This window comes from Antechinus flavipes, chromosome 2 (genome assembly GCF_016432865.1).
Source record: "Antechinus flavipes isolate AdamAnt ecotype Samford, QLD, Australia chromosome 2, AdamAnt_v2, whole genome shotgun sequence".
NCBI lineage: Eukaryota > Metazoa > Chordata > Mammalia > Dasyuromorphia > Dasyuridae > Antechinus > Antechinus flavipes.
In genome coordinates, this window is record NC_067399.1 from 102,192,853 (window position 1) to 102,207,550 (window position 14,698).

Below are 14,698 nucleotides of genomic sequence, written 5' to 3' on the forward strand. Positions count from 1 at the left end.
AGGGATTCCTTAAATATGAGGTAGCTCTTGTTTATTCATGGCATACTGATTACATCAAACCCCAGAGCCTCTATAATGAGGCATGTAGAATATCTGTTGCCCATATTATGACATTCAATTGGATAGAAAGTTAAGTACACTAATTTATCAGTAGATTTGGACAATGGGCTGGGTTCAGAATTGAATAGGGGGAGAGCAAGCTGGATTGTATGATTAGAAATTGTGCTTCAGTGTCAACAGCTGGAAATGACTAACAATTTATTTTTAAACAGTAGAATTCTCTCAGGAATTCTGTATAGCTATGAATCATGGAATATCTATTTCTTCTAGGATCAAATATAAATTCCTCTGTCTAGTATTTAAAGCTCTTCACAATATGGCCTTCTTTTAGCATTAGGTATTTCTCTCCTCTATATACCCTATGGTCTAAGTTATAGTAACCTGATTGCTATTCCTTACACATGATACTCTATTTCTCATTTTTTCACCATTTCTGTAATTCTCTTTCGCTCATTATATCGTCTTTTAGAACCTTGATTTTCCTTGAGGCTCAGATAAAAATTTTTTTTTCTGTCTGAATCCTTTCCTGATTCTTCTTATTGCTAGTGTCTTCCTTCCTTAAACTACCGTCATTCTTATATATGCTGAACATAAGTGCATATTATGGAAGAAAAAAATTTGTATTGTATTTTAGACACAAATCAGCTGGAGAAAATTAATTCTAAGATCTCAGAGAAAATCAAAAGGGAAAAAATCTATTCTGCCTTTCAAAATCTCTCTATCCAAGTAATTTTCAAATTAAAATGTATAGATTTTAAGAACAAAGACAAATTCCACAACCAAAATCCAACAAGAACATGATCTAGGTAATAGTTTTAATTCATCAAATAGAAAAAATATTCACTTAATTTTTAGTGCACCCAAATGTCATTTCCCTAAAACCATGCAATCTCTGTAACAACTTGTAAGGATTCTCATTTCTTCTTGGTCATAGATCAATAGAAGAGATTGCTTTATTACTTGAATAAATATTTTATTCCAGATATCATTCTCAAATATTAGCAATTGTTTTATATATGTTTTCCAATTTTGCAGTGTAAGAAACTTGTATATATAGAACATAATACAATCTTATGAGATAAAATTTAAAACATGAAGCAAAAATTATTACCAATTTAATAAAATTAATATAGCTGAATACATCTCTAAATTATCTACATGGAAAAAATATTCCATACTTGCATCTCTCAGTTTTGTTTTTCTATTCTGGTTGTGTTTAGAATAATTACCACTTTAACTTTATAGATATACTGCCATTACTCTCCTAACACATATTATCCTCATTTGATTTCCCTCTCTCCAGAAGACTGCTTCCTTCGTAATACCTTTATTTCTTACCAATCTTTAGTCTCTCCCTATCTACTCCTATCTTCTTCTCTGCTGCTTATAAATATGCCTATTGTTTTTTGGTATATTTGTTATAAGCATAGTCACTTTTTCAAATGTTCAAAACTTCAAGAATGTTTTTTATAGTTTTCTTAGTGTATTTTTAATTCAGCTTCAAGATTAGGCTGTCTAATCTAGATTAGATATTAGATAATCTAGGCTATCTATCTGATTTAAGCTACTCTTAAACCTTTTTTCTTGTTATTAACTGATTAACCCAGAATGATTCTTTCAAATCAGAATTACATTTGTATTATTTTAGTTTTTCAATTCATAAAACTTTATTTCTTTACCTTGTACTTCGCTGCTTTCAGATGGTCCAGTTGCTTTGCTAATCTTATGTATTTTTTTCTCCACTGAATCTGTCACTGAACAGCACAATTTTTTTATATATCTCAAATCCATTGTATAACTTCACTTCAGGGTGATCAGAGGTGAAACTTTCAGATATGCTGACACAATATGTTTGTCTCTGTGTCTATCTCTTTTTCTCATTCCCTTCACCCCAATATTTTCAATTTGCTTTTTTATAACTTACCAACTTTATAGACTATTCTATTCCTTTTCGTTGACTTTGCTTTTAATATATTAGGCAATTAAATTCTGCCAAATCATTCAGAGAATCCCACTAGGGTCTAGCAAATCTTTTTTTCTCCCTCTATAAAAAAATGACCTTAAAATTTTTTTTTTGGCCATGCTCTCTTAAAGCATATCTTTTCTCAAGCTATTTTTTCCTAAGAGTTAAAGAGGCCCCCTTCAAGTTGGAGAAAAAAGAAAAAGTTATAAAAGGATAATATCTATAGAATCTGCTTCTTAAACAGCTAAAAACTTCAAAAACATCTTTGGAAGGTTTTCTCTGTTTTGTGGATGCCCTGGAGAAAAAAAACCTACTTTTGGGGTTTTTTAGGAATTAAATACCTTTTTATAGAACAAATAACAATAAACACTCACATAAACAATAAGAATATTTTATAGAAAACAATCATTCATATATCTCCCCTTCCCTCCGGTCTATTGAGTGGGCTATTATTTTAGATTAAAGGATCCTTCTGAAATACAATTCAATTTGTCTAAGAATTTGTGAGTTTCATTTCTGAAGTAATTGAGGTATAAATGCTGGCTTTCTCTGGAACAGTTGTATGTTTATATGCTCTATTCCCTATTCTAAGACTCTTTCTATTCTTTTTCTTTTTTTAATAACTTTTTATTGACAGAACCCATGCCAGGGTAATTTTTTACAGCATTATCCCTTGCATTCACTTCTGTTCCGATTTTTCCCCTCCCTCCCTCCACCCCCTCCCCCAGATGGCAAGCAGTCTTTTAAATGTTAAATAGGTTACAGTATATCTTAGATAGAATATATGTGTGCAGAACCAAACAGTTTTCTTGTTGCACAGGGAGAATTGGATTCAGAAGGTATAAATAACCCGGGAAGAAAAACAAAAATGCAAGCAGTTTATATTCATCTCCCAGTGTGCTTTCTTTGGGTGTAGCTGTTTCTGTCCATCCTTGATCAATTGAAACTGAATTAGCTCTCCTTATCGAAGAGATCCACTTCCATCAGAATACATCCTTAAACAGTATCGTTGTTGAAGTGTATAATAATCTCCTAGTTCTGCTCATTTCACTTAGCATCAGTTCATGTAAGTCTCGCCAGTCCTCTCTGTATTCATCCTGCTGGTCATTCCTTACAGAACAATAATATTCCATAATGTTCATATACCACAATTTACTCAACTCCAACTGATGGGCATCCATTCATTTTCCAGCTTCTAGCCACTACAAACAGGGCTGCCATAAACATTTTGGCACATACAGGTCCCTTTCTCTTCTTTAAGATCTCTTTGGGGTATAAGCCCAGTAGAAACACTGCTGGATCAAAGGGTATGCACAGTTTGATAACTTTTTGAGCACAGTTCCAAATTGCTCTCCAGAATGGCTAGATGTGTTCACAATTCCACCAACAATGTATCAGTGTCCCTGTTTTCCCACATCCCCTCCAACATTCCATATTATCTTTCCCTGTCACTCTAGCCAATCTGACAGGTATGTAGTGGTATCTCAGAGTTGTCTTAATTTGCATTTCTCTGATTAATAATGATTTGGAGCATATTTTCATATGTCTATAAATAGTTTTAATTTCTTCATCTGAGAATTATCTGTTCATATCCTTTGACCATTTATCAATTGGAGAATGACTTGATTTCTTATAAATTAGAGTCAGTTCTCTATATATTTTGGAAATGAGGCCTTTATCAGAACCTTTGACTGTAAAAATATTTTCCCAGTTTATTGTTTCCCTTCTAATCTTGTCTGCACTTGTTTTGTTTGTACAAAAACTTTTCAATTTGATATAATCAAAATTTTCTGTTTTGTGGTCAATAGTGATCTCTAGTTCTTCTTTGGTCATAAATTCCTCCCTCTTCCACAGGTCTTAGAGGTAAACTATCCTATACTCTTCCAATTTATTTATAATCTCATTCTTTATACCTAGGTCATGAACCCATTTTGACCTTATCTTGGTGTACAGTGTTAAGTGTGAGTCAATGCCTAGTTTCCGCCATACTAATTTCCAATTTTCCCAGCAATTTTTGTCAAAGAATGCGTTCTTATCCCAAAAACTGGGATCTTTGGATTTGTCAAACATTATATTATTAAAGTTATTGGCTGTTTTGTCCTTTAAACCTAACCTATTCCATTGATCAACTAGTCTATTTCTTAGCCAATACCAGATGGTTTTAGTAACTGCTGCTTTATAATATAATTTTAGATCTGGTACAGCTAGGCCACTTTCATTTGATTTTTTTTTTCATTAATTCCCTTGAAATTCTTGACCTTTTGTTTTTCCATATGAACTTTATTGTTATTTTTTCTAGGTCATCAAAGTAATTTTTTTGGGAGTCTGATTGGTATAGCGCTAAATAAATAGATTAGTTTAGGTAGTATTGTCATCTTTATTATATTTGCTTGCCCTATCCAAGAGCATTTAATATTTTTCCAGTTGGTTAGATCAGACTTAATTTGTGTGGAAAGTGTTTTGTAGTTTTGCTCATAAAGTTTCTGATTTTCCCTTGGCAGATAGATTCCTAAATATTTTATACAATCAGTAGTTACTTTAAATGGAATTTCTCTTTGTAACTCTAACTGTTGGGTTTTGTTAGTGATATATAAGAATGCTGATGATTTATGTGGGTTTATTTTGTATCCTGCGACTTTTCTAAAGGTGTGGATTGTTTCTAATAACTTTTTAGTAGAGTCTCTGGGGTTCTCTAAGTATACCATCATATCATCAGCAAAGAGTGATAATTTAGTTTCCTCGTTGCTTATTCTTATTCCTTTAATCTCTTTCTCAACTCTTATTGTCAAAGCTAGCATTTCTAATACAATATTAACTTTCCATTCTTTTTCAAAGTTGGACACTCAAGTCTGACCCAACTTATGTTGCGGAGGATTGTTCTCAAAGACTACCAAGTCTGTAAAAGAGCTTAATTTCATCTTCATCCACCTGAGAATCCTGCTTTTATATCTCAATGACAGGAGAAACATAATTCTATTTTTCACTGACCAGTGGAAACCAGGTCTAATCTTTATCCATAAAGCAGGAAATCTGCTCTTGTTTCTGTAGCCCTTATTGTTGCTCTGCATTGTTACAATCATCCTTTCAGATCCAAAGATATATCTATCTTTAGATGTCTCATTTCTTATGCTAGAGGACTCCCTGACCTTCTGGTTGGCTACTCGGGTGTGCTGAAGTCAGCTCGTTCTGGCATTGACAAATGCTACATATTATAGCTTAATTTATTCTTTTGTTTACACTCTAGATTCATAGAGATGGAGGAAATATTAATAATGCATGTTAAATTTAAAGATGTTTAAAATATACTTTTTTTTTCAAATAGCCAAGTATTAAACATTTACCAACACATTTCTGGATATTCTCTTATTAGTAATGGGGAATATGACCAAATAACAATAACAAAAAAACCAACTCCCAATCCTACTAACCACTGAAGCTCAATTGAAGTCCCAAATAACCAGGAACATGACTTTAGATTTCCTTTGCCAACAGGATCCTGGCCACAGACACAACCTGAAGAGTTTTGCAGCTGCCTTTATTTTATCTCTGCTGTGTCTTTTTCAGCAGCTTCCCAGTTTTTCTGTGATTTTTCTCATTATTAATTTACTATGTATCAAAATTCAGAATAAATAATATGCACAAGTGAATAGTGTAGGATGCAACAGGTATGATTATAAATAGAAACATGAATATGTTTTAGTGTGTCTGATAAACTTGACCTTTTCTCAATTGGTCTGATTCTGTGAGATTCTATAATCTCTTTTTAAAAAAAAACCCTCAAAGACTTTTTTTGTAGAAATTTAAAAGATTTCTTACCTCCATGTAATTGGCCATGAAATTTTTTCAGCGTAGGAAGGTCCACAGTCATGCTAATTTTTGTCAATTATAGCATATCTAAGTCCAAAGATAGCATTTAATTATGGAAGAAAAATTCTGTATTTATGTTAGTATAAATCTTCTAAAGACACATTTTTCCATTAACTAATTCAAAGTATCTCTGTTAGAAAAATGAAAGGGACTTTACAAATCTCTACAGTGAATAAGGTTCAAGAAAAATGACAAATTCTGTAATCAGTAGTAATCTCTCATAGAGATTAAATGAATTACCCAAAGCCACATTATTCTTAAGTGACAGAGCTGAAATTTGTACCTAGATCAAGGGGCTACTGCATGTGTGGCTCACTTGATTTACAAAACTAAGGACAAGTATGGAATTGTGCAGTCCTTAATTCTTTTGTGTTTCCTGCCCAGTGATGTCTTCATCTCCCAGAAGCCACTGGGGAATTACTTTCCATGAATACCCATCACCCACAGTCTTCTGAGAGATATAGAACATAGGAATAGCAAATAATTCCCCAGGCAGCACAGTTAAGCTACATAAATATAAACTAATCGATGTAAATGTAACCACAAAAGAAAATTGGAATTTTAAATTCTATCTCTGAGAAGTATTCTGTAAGAAGGCAGTTTTTTATACATCAGAGCAAACTCAGAAGTTAGACCCATACCCTTAAACATTCCAATTTATATTGATAATCTTTATGGAATAGTTTATATCTGAATTTATCTGAATCTTGGTGGAAGTAGCCAGTCAGTCAATAAACATTTATTAAGCAGCTACTGTGCCAGATCCTGCTGTAAGCTCTGGGGATTAAAAAAAAAAAAAAAAAAAAAAGACAAAAGGCAGTTTTTGTTCTCAAGAAGTTCACAGTCTAACAGGGGAGACAATATGAGAAAAGCAATCTACAAATAAGTTACATACAGGATAAATTGGAAATGTATCAATAGAGCCACTATAAGAGAAATTGAGAAAAATGGAGATGAGATTTTAGCTGGAATTTGAAACAATCCAAAGAAGCCAGGAAATAGGGATGAGAAAGGAATACACTCTAGCATAGTAAGTAGCCAGTGAAAAAGGTCCAAAAATGAAAGTTGGATGTTCTTATGTGAAGAACAATAAGAATGTTGGTTGTCATTAGAGCACAAAGGGGAAGAGGAAGAAATGGGGCTAAAGTGTAAGAAGACTAAAGGAGGAGAAGTCCTGGGGCTTTGAATGCCAAATAGATTTTATGTTTGATTCCTGCAATGTTAGGGAGCCACTGGAGTTTATTGAAGGAAGGAGATATAGGAAGACTTGCTAGGTAGGAAGATTACTTTGGTAACTAAGCGGAGGATAACCCTAGAGTAGGAGAGACTTGTGGCAGCAGAGACTAAATAGCAGGTTGTTAAAATAGTCTGGGCGTGAGGTGACATGTTAGAGGAAAGAAGGGGTATATTTGAGAGATGTTACAAACATAAAATTGGCAGGTCTTGGCTCACAATGGAACATGAGAAGACAATAAATCAAAAAGAACCTGAAAAGAGGGAAGATACCCAGCTGTAGGAATGATGAAGTCTAGAGAAAGCCACTCAGGTGGAAAAGAGTTAGCCTGGGTACCTTCCTTAACTGCAGGATATGAGAAAGTTTTCTACTTTTCATTTTCCACCCTTTCCAGTGAGAGGGAGGGGTTACTGATGAGATATGAATTCCAAAGGTGAGGTAATTTTGCAGGATGATGGAGTTCTTGGAGAGTGTAATGAAGCACAGAGTAGCCATTTTGTAAAATAGTGCTTCCATTTCTGTGTCCCATGATTATCTCACAGGATCATAAAATTTAGAGCTATGAAGCAATCTTAAAATACTCTCCAGTTCAACACCTTCATTTTACAAATGAAACAGACACAGTGAAGTGAGATGAATGTTTAAGCTTTAAGGGATTATCTCATAATTCTAGAATTTTGGGATATGGTGAAAAATTTATGCCCAGCACTTCAAAACCCTTTATGGTTATACCATTCCATATCATGATTTAACCATATTCCAAGACAAATTTCTTTTTAGTGCTATGATTCTCTCTGTGTGTAATGGGAGTCTATAGTTTTATAGCCATTTGGACAGAATTACAAATTGTTCTCCAAAATAGTTGTATTAGCTTACAACTCCAATAATAGTGAATATATATGTGTGTGTTTATATACACATACACACAACTTAAGATATTTAATAAATACATACCTGCATATACAAAAGTATATTCACAATACACTTATATATAATATATGTCTATATACATATATCCATTTCTTACAATTTTGCCCGAAAGATCATATATATATATATATATATATATATATATATATATATGCCATATATGCATATATATAATTTAAAATTATAAAGTGATCATACTATTAAATTATTTTTGATAGCTCACTCATATTATTTAATATGCTTAATTGGAGTTAAATTTGCCTAATTCATTGATTTCTTAGGGTATTTTAATGCAAAAATAAATTCACTAGAGTAAAGGATTTAACTTCAAAGGACAGGCTTAGAAGATTGCCTGTGAGTGGAAATCCCTTTAGAAATCCTTCAGACCATATTAACTTATCATCTTAAAGCAGATGGTTTCTCTGTCATCATTGTGAGTAAATGGTTTAAAAAGTCAGAAGGGCCTGGATGTTATATTAGTAGCCCTACTGAGGTGCCAATTTTATATAATCTAAACCTGAAAGACATTAATAGTTTTTCACTACAGTTGAACTAATTACCATTAATACTGAGGTTTTAATAGCTGTTAGTCATGTCTATTGCTTTTTAAAATTTAGCATTAATTTTTTTAACGTTGAGTTCCAAATTTACTCCTTCCCTTCTGCTCTGTTCCTATCCTTTGAAAAGGCAAATTGATAGCAATTATATTTCTGAAGTCATGAAAAACATATCTTCATATTAACAATCTTGCAAAAAAAAGAGCAAATAAAAATAAGTAAAAGTGTTCTTCATTCTGTTCATCAGTTCTCTCTCTGGAGATAGATAAGTTTTTCATCATGGTCCTTTGAGATTATCTTAGATCATTGTATTAATTGTATTGCTGTGTCTTTTATATCATTAGCAACATTGCTCTTATTGTGTATTTTATTCTCTTTACTTTACTTTGCATCAGTTCATGTAAGTCTTTCCAGGTTTTTCTGAAATCACCCCCCTCATCATTTCTTATCGTACAATTGTACTCCATCACATTCCTATACCACAATTTGTTTTGTCATTTCCTGATTGATGGATATCCCCTTAATTTCCTATTCTTTCCATCACAAAAAGTGGTACTATAAACATTTTTGTATAAATAGATCATTTTCCCTTTTCTTTGATTTCTTTGGGATACAGACCTAGTATTGATATTAATGAGTCAAAGAGTATGCCCAGTTTTATTGCCCTTTACGCAGAGTTCCAAATTGTTCTCCAGAATGTTTGAACAAATTCACAACTCCACCAAGGGACTTATTTTTCCATATCTCTTTCAGCATTTGTCATTTTCTTTTTCTGTCATATTTGCTAATCTGAGAGGTATGAGGTAGTATCTCAGGAGAGCTTTAATTTACATTTCTATAATTTGTATAATCTATAGTAATATATTCTATGTTAGAGCATTTTTTCATGTAATGAGTAATAATTTTATTTTCTTCTTCTGAAAATTGTCTGTTTTTATCTTTTGACCACTTATCAGTTGTGGAGAATGGCTTCTATTTTTATAAATTTGGTTCAGATCCCTCTATGTTTGAAAAATAAAGCCTTTTTCAGAGAAATTTGATATACTTTTTTTATTCCTGTTTCCTGATTTCCTTTGAATTTTCACTGCATTAATTTTGTTTGAGCAAAAACTTAAATTTCATGTAATTAAAATTATCTATATTATTTCCTGTGATTCTATTTCTTGTTTGGTCAAAATTTATATATATTGCTAATAAACATGTATGTTTATTTGGTTCTAGAATTTATAAAAACATATAATTCAAATTGACAATTTTTATATTACTTAGTCTTGTTTAAATATAGGAAGTATAATCTGAAGATAAATTTAACCGGAAATGTTTTGTGTCTTTTGATTAACATCTTTGCTTTTTCTATAGAACATATATGATATGTAATTTAACACTTAAAATATACCTTAGGATCAAAAATCTCTTAAAGTTATCTTTCCTGTCGGTTTTTAAATTAAAAGAATCAAATATATTTTGAATATTTTGAATCAATCAGTATTCATAGTCTAAATGAATATCACTAGTTTTTATTTATAATTGGCTCTTAAATAAAATATATTATTTAAGAAATTTTAGTGCATTTATTAGAAAAGTACCATATAAATTGATAACATTTTAATATAGCAAGGTAAACTGATATTTCTTTTTTATCTCTTTTTTCCTAATAGGTGTCTGCTTCAGAATGGTAAGTCAAAATACAGTTCATTTACCCTTTCCTCTTTGTAAAAATACTAATGTTCTGGTGACAGGAACATTATAGTCTCCTGTTAGTGTTCAAAGTCAGAGAGTTTTACCACATTTCATTGACAATCTATAGTATTTAACTTTGTTAATATTTTACTTTGTGTATGGACTATTCTCATTATACATAAGTGTAGAATATTTAAATTAAAATAGTCTCTTAAAAATAATTTTCTTCTCAGAATTTTTCTGTGATTTAGAACATTCAAATATTCTTAATAGTAACAAATAGTACAAGTTTTTTTTCCTTGCTGTGAATTTTTATTTGTGGGCTGATTTTCTTTTTAAAATTAAAGTTTTAAACATCAAACATGAATTGTGGCTTTTTTCACTTTAATTAGATAAGCAGTGGAAACAATACAAGATGAGTGAGGAAAGGAATAAACTCTTTGAACAAAGGAATGAATCTTTAAAACCAAGAATGATATTTTATGGGACAGGGATTTTTGTATCTTCTGGAATTGAATTATAGCATTTAATTATTTGAGTCATATACTTTCAAAAAGTCCTGTACGCCATATCTATTTCATATAAGACATATGTGTATACATATGCACACACATACATATACTATAGATATACACATAATACAATATTATGTGCATACACATGCACATACATACATATACTATAGATATACACATAACGCAATATTATATGTATATGTATACATATACATATGAATCTTAATTTTGTTCTTTTCGAATTAAAAGACCATCAAGTATGAACATTTTTATAGACAAATAATATAGAAAAAAGGATTGTTCAAGAAAATATGAATATTATATGTGGTTTTTTTTAAAGTACATATTAAATTTAATAAGTTAGCACCAATACTGTCCTGCTTTTCCATGTCTTTTCCTAAAATTCTCTTCTGTATATTTTTAAACCAATATGACTATATATCATCATCTCTCAAACATAAGTATCCATTAAGTATAGTCAAATAAACTAATTTCTCATTCTTTATCCTAGGTTTTTCAATCTCTCTTTAAAAAAATTTTTTTTTTTTTACCATTCTCCCATATTAATATCTTTACATTGAAATCACTGATTATCAAAATATATAATGATTTTATTTGGAGGTTTAAAATTTCTCTTCTCTGACCTTCTGCACCTAATGATTGGTTCATAGCCTATAGCTATTTTCATAGTAATCTTTTTGCATATGTTTAATTGAATGTTTCAATATGAATTTACCAAGTGTCCTACAAAATGATAATTTTTGTTGTCTTTGAAGTACAGTAAAACAAATTTACTATTTTTTTTATATTCCTAAGGGACATTTGTAAACCATCTTTCCATTTATCTGTTGTTTCCTTCTTTCTTCCAATTTCTAATGTTATGAACTTCTAATGACGTCAAGATTGAGTAACAATTCATTGTCCATTCATTGTTCATTTTTATTTGACTCTTCGTGGCCCCATTTGGGGTTTTCCTGGCAGAGACACTGGCATGGTTTGCCATTTCTCTTTTTATTACAGCTTATTTTACAGATGAGGAAACTGAGGCAAACATGGTTAAAGTGAGCTAGTAATGTCCAAGGCCAGATTTTGACTCATAAAGATGAATTTTCCTGATTCCAGGCCTCACATTCTATCCACTATACTAGCTACCTCATGTCTGTTTGTTGGTCATTTACATTTAGAATACTATCAGCCCAGTCAACCTAATTTTATTATGAATTAGTCCACATATCGCCATTTTTTCCACAAGAATATCACAAGAGACTTTGCCAAATGCATTGTTAAAATCTAAGTAAATTACATTTATAACTGGAGAGATTACAAATGTTCCTTTTGTAACCAGGATTTAAAAAAAAAAATCTACTTTCATATTAAATTAAAATCTAACATTTCCTTTGCTCTATCTTTTTGAGATAGAGAACAGTTGGTTGTTATTTTCAGAGAACTAAAAATAGTAATTTTTCATTCTTTTCTGATGGCTGAATAATTAACTTATTGTCACAGCTACTATTTTCCAGCACATATTGTAAATTTAAATGGTAAAAATATGGGATAGTCTTAAAGATCAGATATTCTTTTTTTTCTGCACATAACCATTTTATAGCTTTCTCTAGTTAAAAAGCAGTGAACTTTCCCCCCATTTAAATACCAGAAGATATTCTAATGTTTTTATAAAATTATAGATATTTTAAAAATTCAGTTTTAATAGAGGAAAAAAAGGTATTAGATATACCCTATGGAAACCAACTTTTATCTAACTTTTCTTGACATATAATTGATTTCTACTTAAACTTAATTTTGAGGGAATTACCATTTAGCTCCTTTAAAACAAAATATTGTAGAGAATAAATTTTGGTAGTTGATATTGATATTTTGTGGTCTTGTTTTTTCAAGGCACCATCAAACTCTTTAGAAATATTTTACCTTTCCTATTATGTAGATGCTAAAGAAAAGTTTATTGAGTACACTTGAATATTGTATTCCATATTCTGTTCATATAATTTCCTTCCTTGTTTGCATGTTTTCTTCTCTGCAATACTAACCAGTGCCATAGAAAGTATTTAATAATTTTAAGCATTCAGTAATTTTTTAAAAGTGATGATGAAGAACATATCCTTGACAAAGGGGTCAGGAGAATTATCTGTTCATATCCTTTGACTATTTATCAATTGGAGAATGGTTTGATTTCTTATAAATTAGTGTCAATTCTCTATATATTTTGGAAATGAGGCTTTTATCAGAACCTTTGACTGTAAAAATGTTTTCCCAGTTTATTGCTTCCCTTCTAATCTTGTCTGCATTTGTTTTGTTTGTACAAAAACTTTTCAATTTGATATGATCAAAATTTTCTATTTTGTGATCAATAATGATCTCTAGCTCTTCTTTAGTCATAAATTCCTTCCTCTTCCACAGGTTTGAGAGGTAAACTATCCTATAGTCTTCTAATTTATTTATAATCTCATTCTTTATGCCTAGGTCATGAACCCATTTTGACCTTATCTTGGTGTATGGTGTTAAGTGTGGGTCAATGCAATGCCTAGTTTCTGCCATACTAATTTCCAATTTTCCCAGCAATTTTTGTCAAATAATGCATTTTTATCCCAGAAACTGGGGTCTTTGGGTTTGTCAAACACTAGATTATTAAAGTTATTGACTATTTTGTCCTTTGAACCTAACCTATTCCAATGATCAACTAGTTTATTTCTTAGCCAATATCAAATGGTTTTGGTAACCTCTGCTTTGTAATATAATTTTAGATCTGGTACAGCTAGGCCACCTTCATTTGATTTTTTTTTCATTAATTCCCTTGAAATTCTTGACCTTTTGTTTTTCCATATGAACTTTGTTGTTATTTTTTGTAGGTCATTAAAATAGGTTTTTGGGAGTCTGATTGGTATAGCGCTAAATAAATAGATTAATTTAGGTAGTATTGTCATCTTTATTATATTTGCTTGCCCTATCCAAGAGCATTTAATATTTTTCCAATTGGTTGGATCTGATTTTATTTGTGTAAAGTGTTTTGTAGTTTTGCTCATATAGTTTCTGATTTTCCCTTGGCAGATAGATTCCTAAATATTTTATACTATCAGTAGTTACTTTAAATGGAATTTCTCTTTGTAACTCTTAACTGTTGGATTTTGTTAGTGATATATAAGAATGCCGATGACTTATATGGGTTTATTTTGTATCCTGCAACTTTGCTAAAGGTGTGGATTATTTCTAAAAGTTTTTAGTAGAATCTCTGGGGTCCTCTAAATATACCATCATATCATCAGCAAAAAGTGATAATTTGGTTTCCTCATTACCTACTCTAATTCCTTTAATCTCTTTCTCAATCTTATTGCCAAAGCTAGCATTTCTAATACAATATTGAATAGTAATGGTGATAGTGGGCAACCTTGTTTCACTCCTGATCTTATTAGAAATGGATGCAGTTTGTCCCCTTTACATATGATGCTTACTGATGGTATTAAATAGATGCTACTGATTATTTTAAGGAAAAGTCCATTTATTCCTATACTGTCAAGTATTTTAATAGGAATGGATGTTGGATTTTATCAAATACTTTTTCTGCATCTATTGAGATGATCATATGGTTTTTGTTAATTTGGTTATTGATATGGTCAATTATGCTAATAGTTTTCCTAATATTGAACCAGCACTGCATTCCTGGTATAAATCCTACTTGATCATGGTGTATTATCCTGGGGATGATTTTCTGTACTCTTTTTGCTAATATTTAAGATTTTAGCATCAATATTCATTAGGGAGATTGGTCTATAATTTTCTTTCTCTGTTTTCAACCTATCTGGTATAGGTATCAGTACCATGTCTGTGTCATAAAAGGAATTTGGTAGGACTCCTTCATTCCCTATTTTTTCAAATAGTT

General features: G+C 31.1%; 1 protein-coding gene across 1 annotated transcript in view; it reads left to right on the forward strand.

Annotated features, from left to right (window-relative positions):
- Positions 1-14,698, forward strand: part of ACYP2 (acylphosphatase 2) — a 208,609-nt gene that overhangs the window by 17,695 nt on the left and 176,216 nt on the right. The window contains exon 2 of the mRNA XM_051975272.1: positions 10,270-10,286. Coding sequence (XP_051831232.1) covers positions 10,270-10,286 — 17 coding nt within the window. The remainder of the gene's footprint in view (positions 1-10,269; positions 10,287-14,698) is intronic.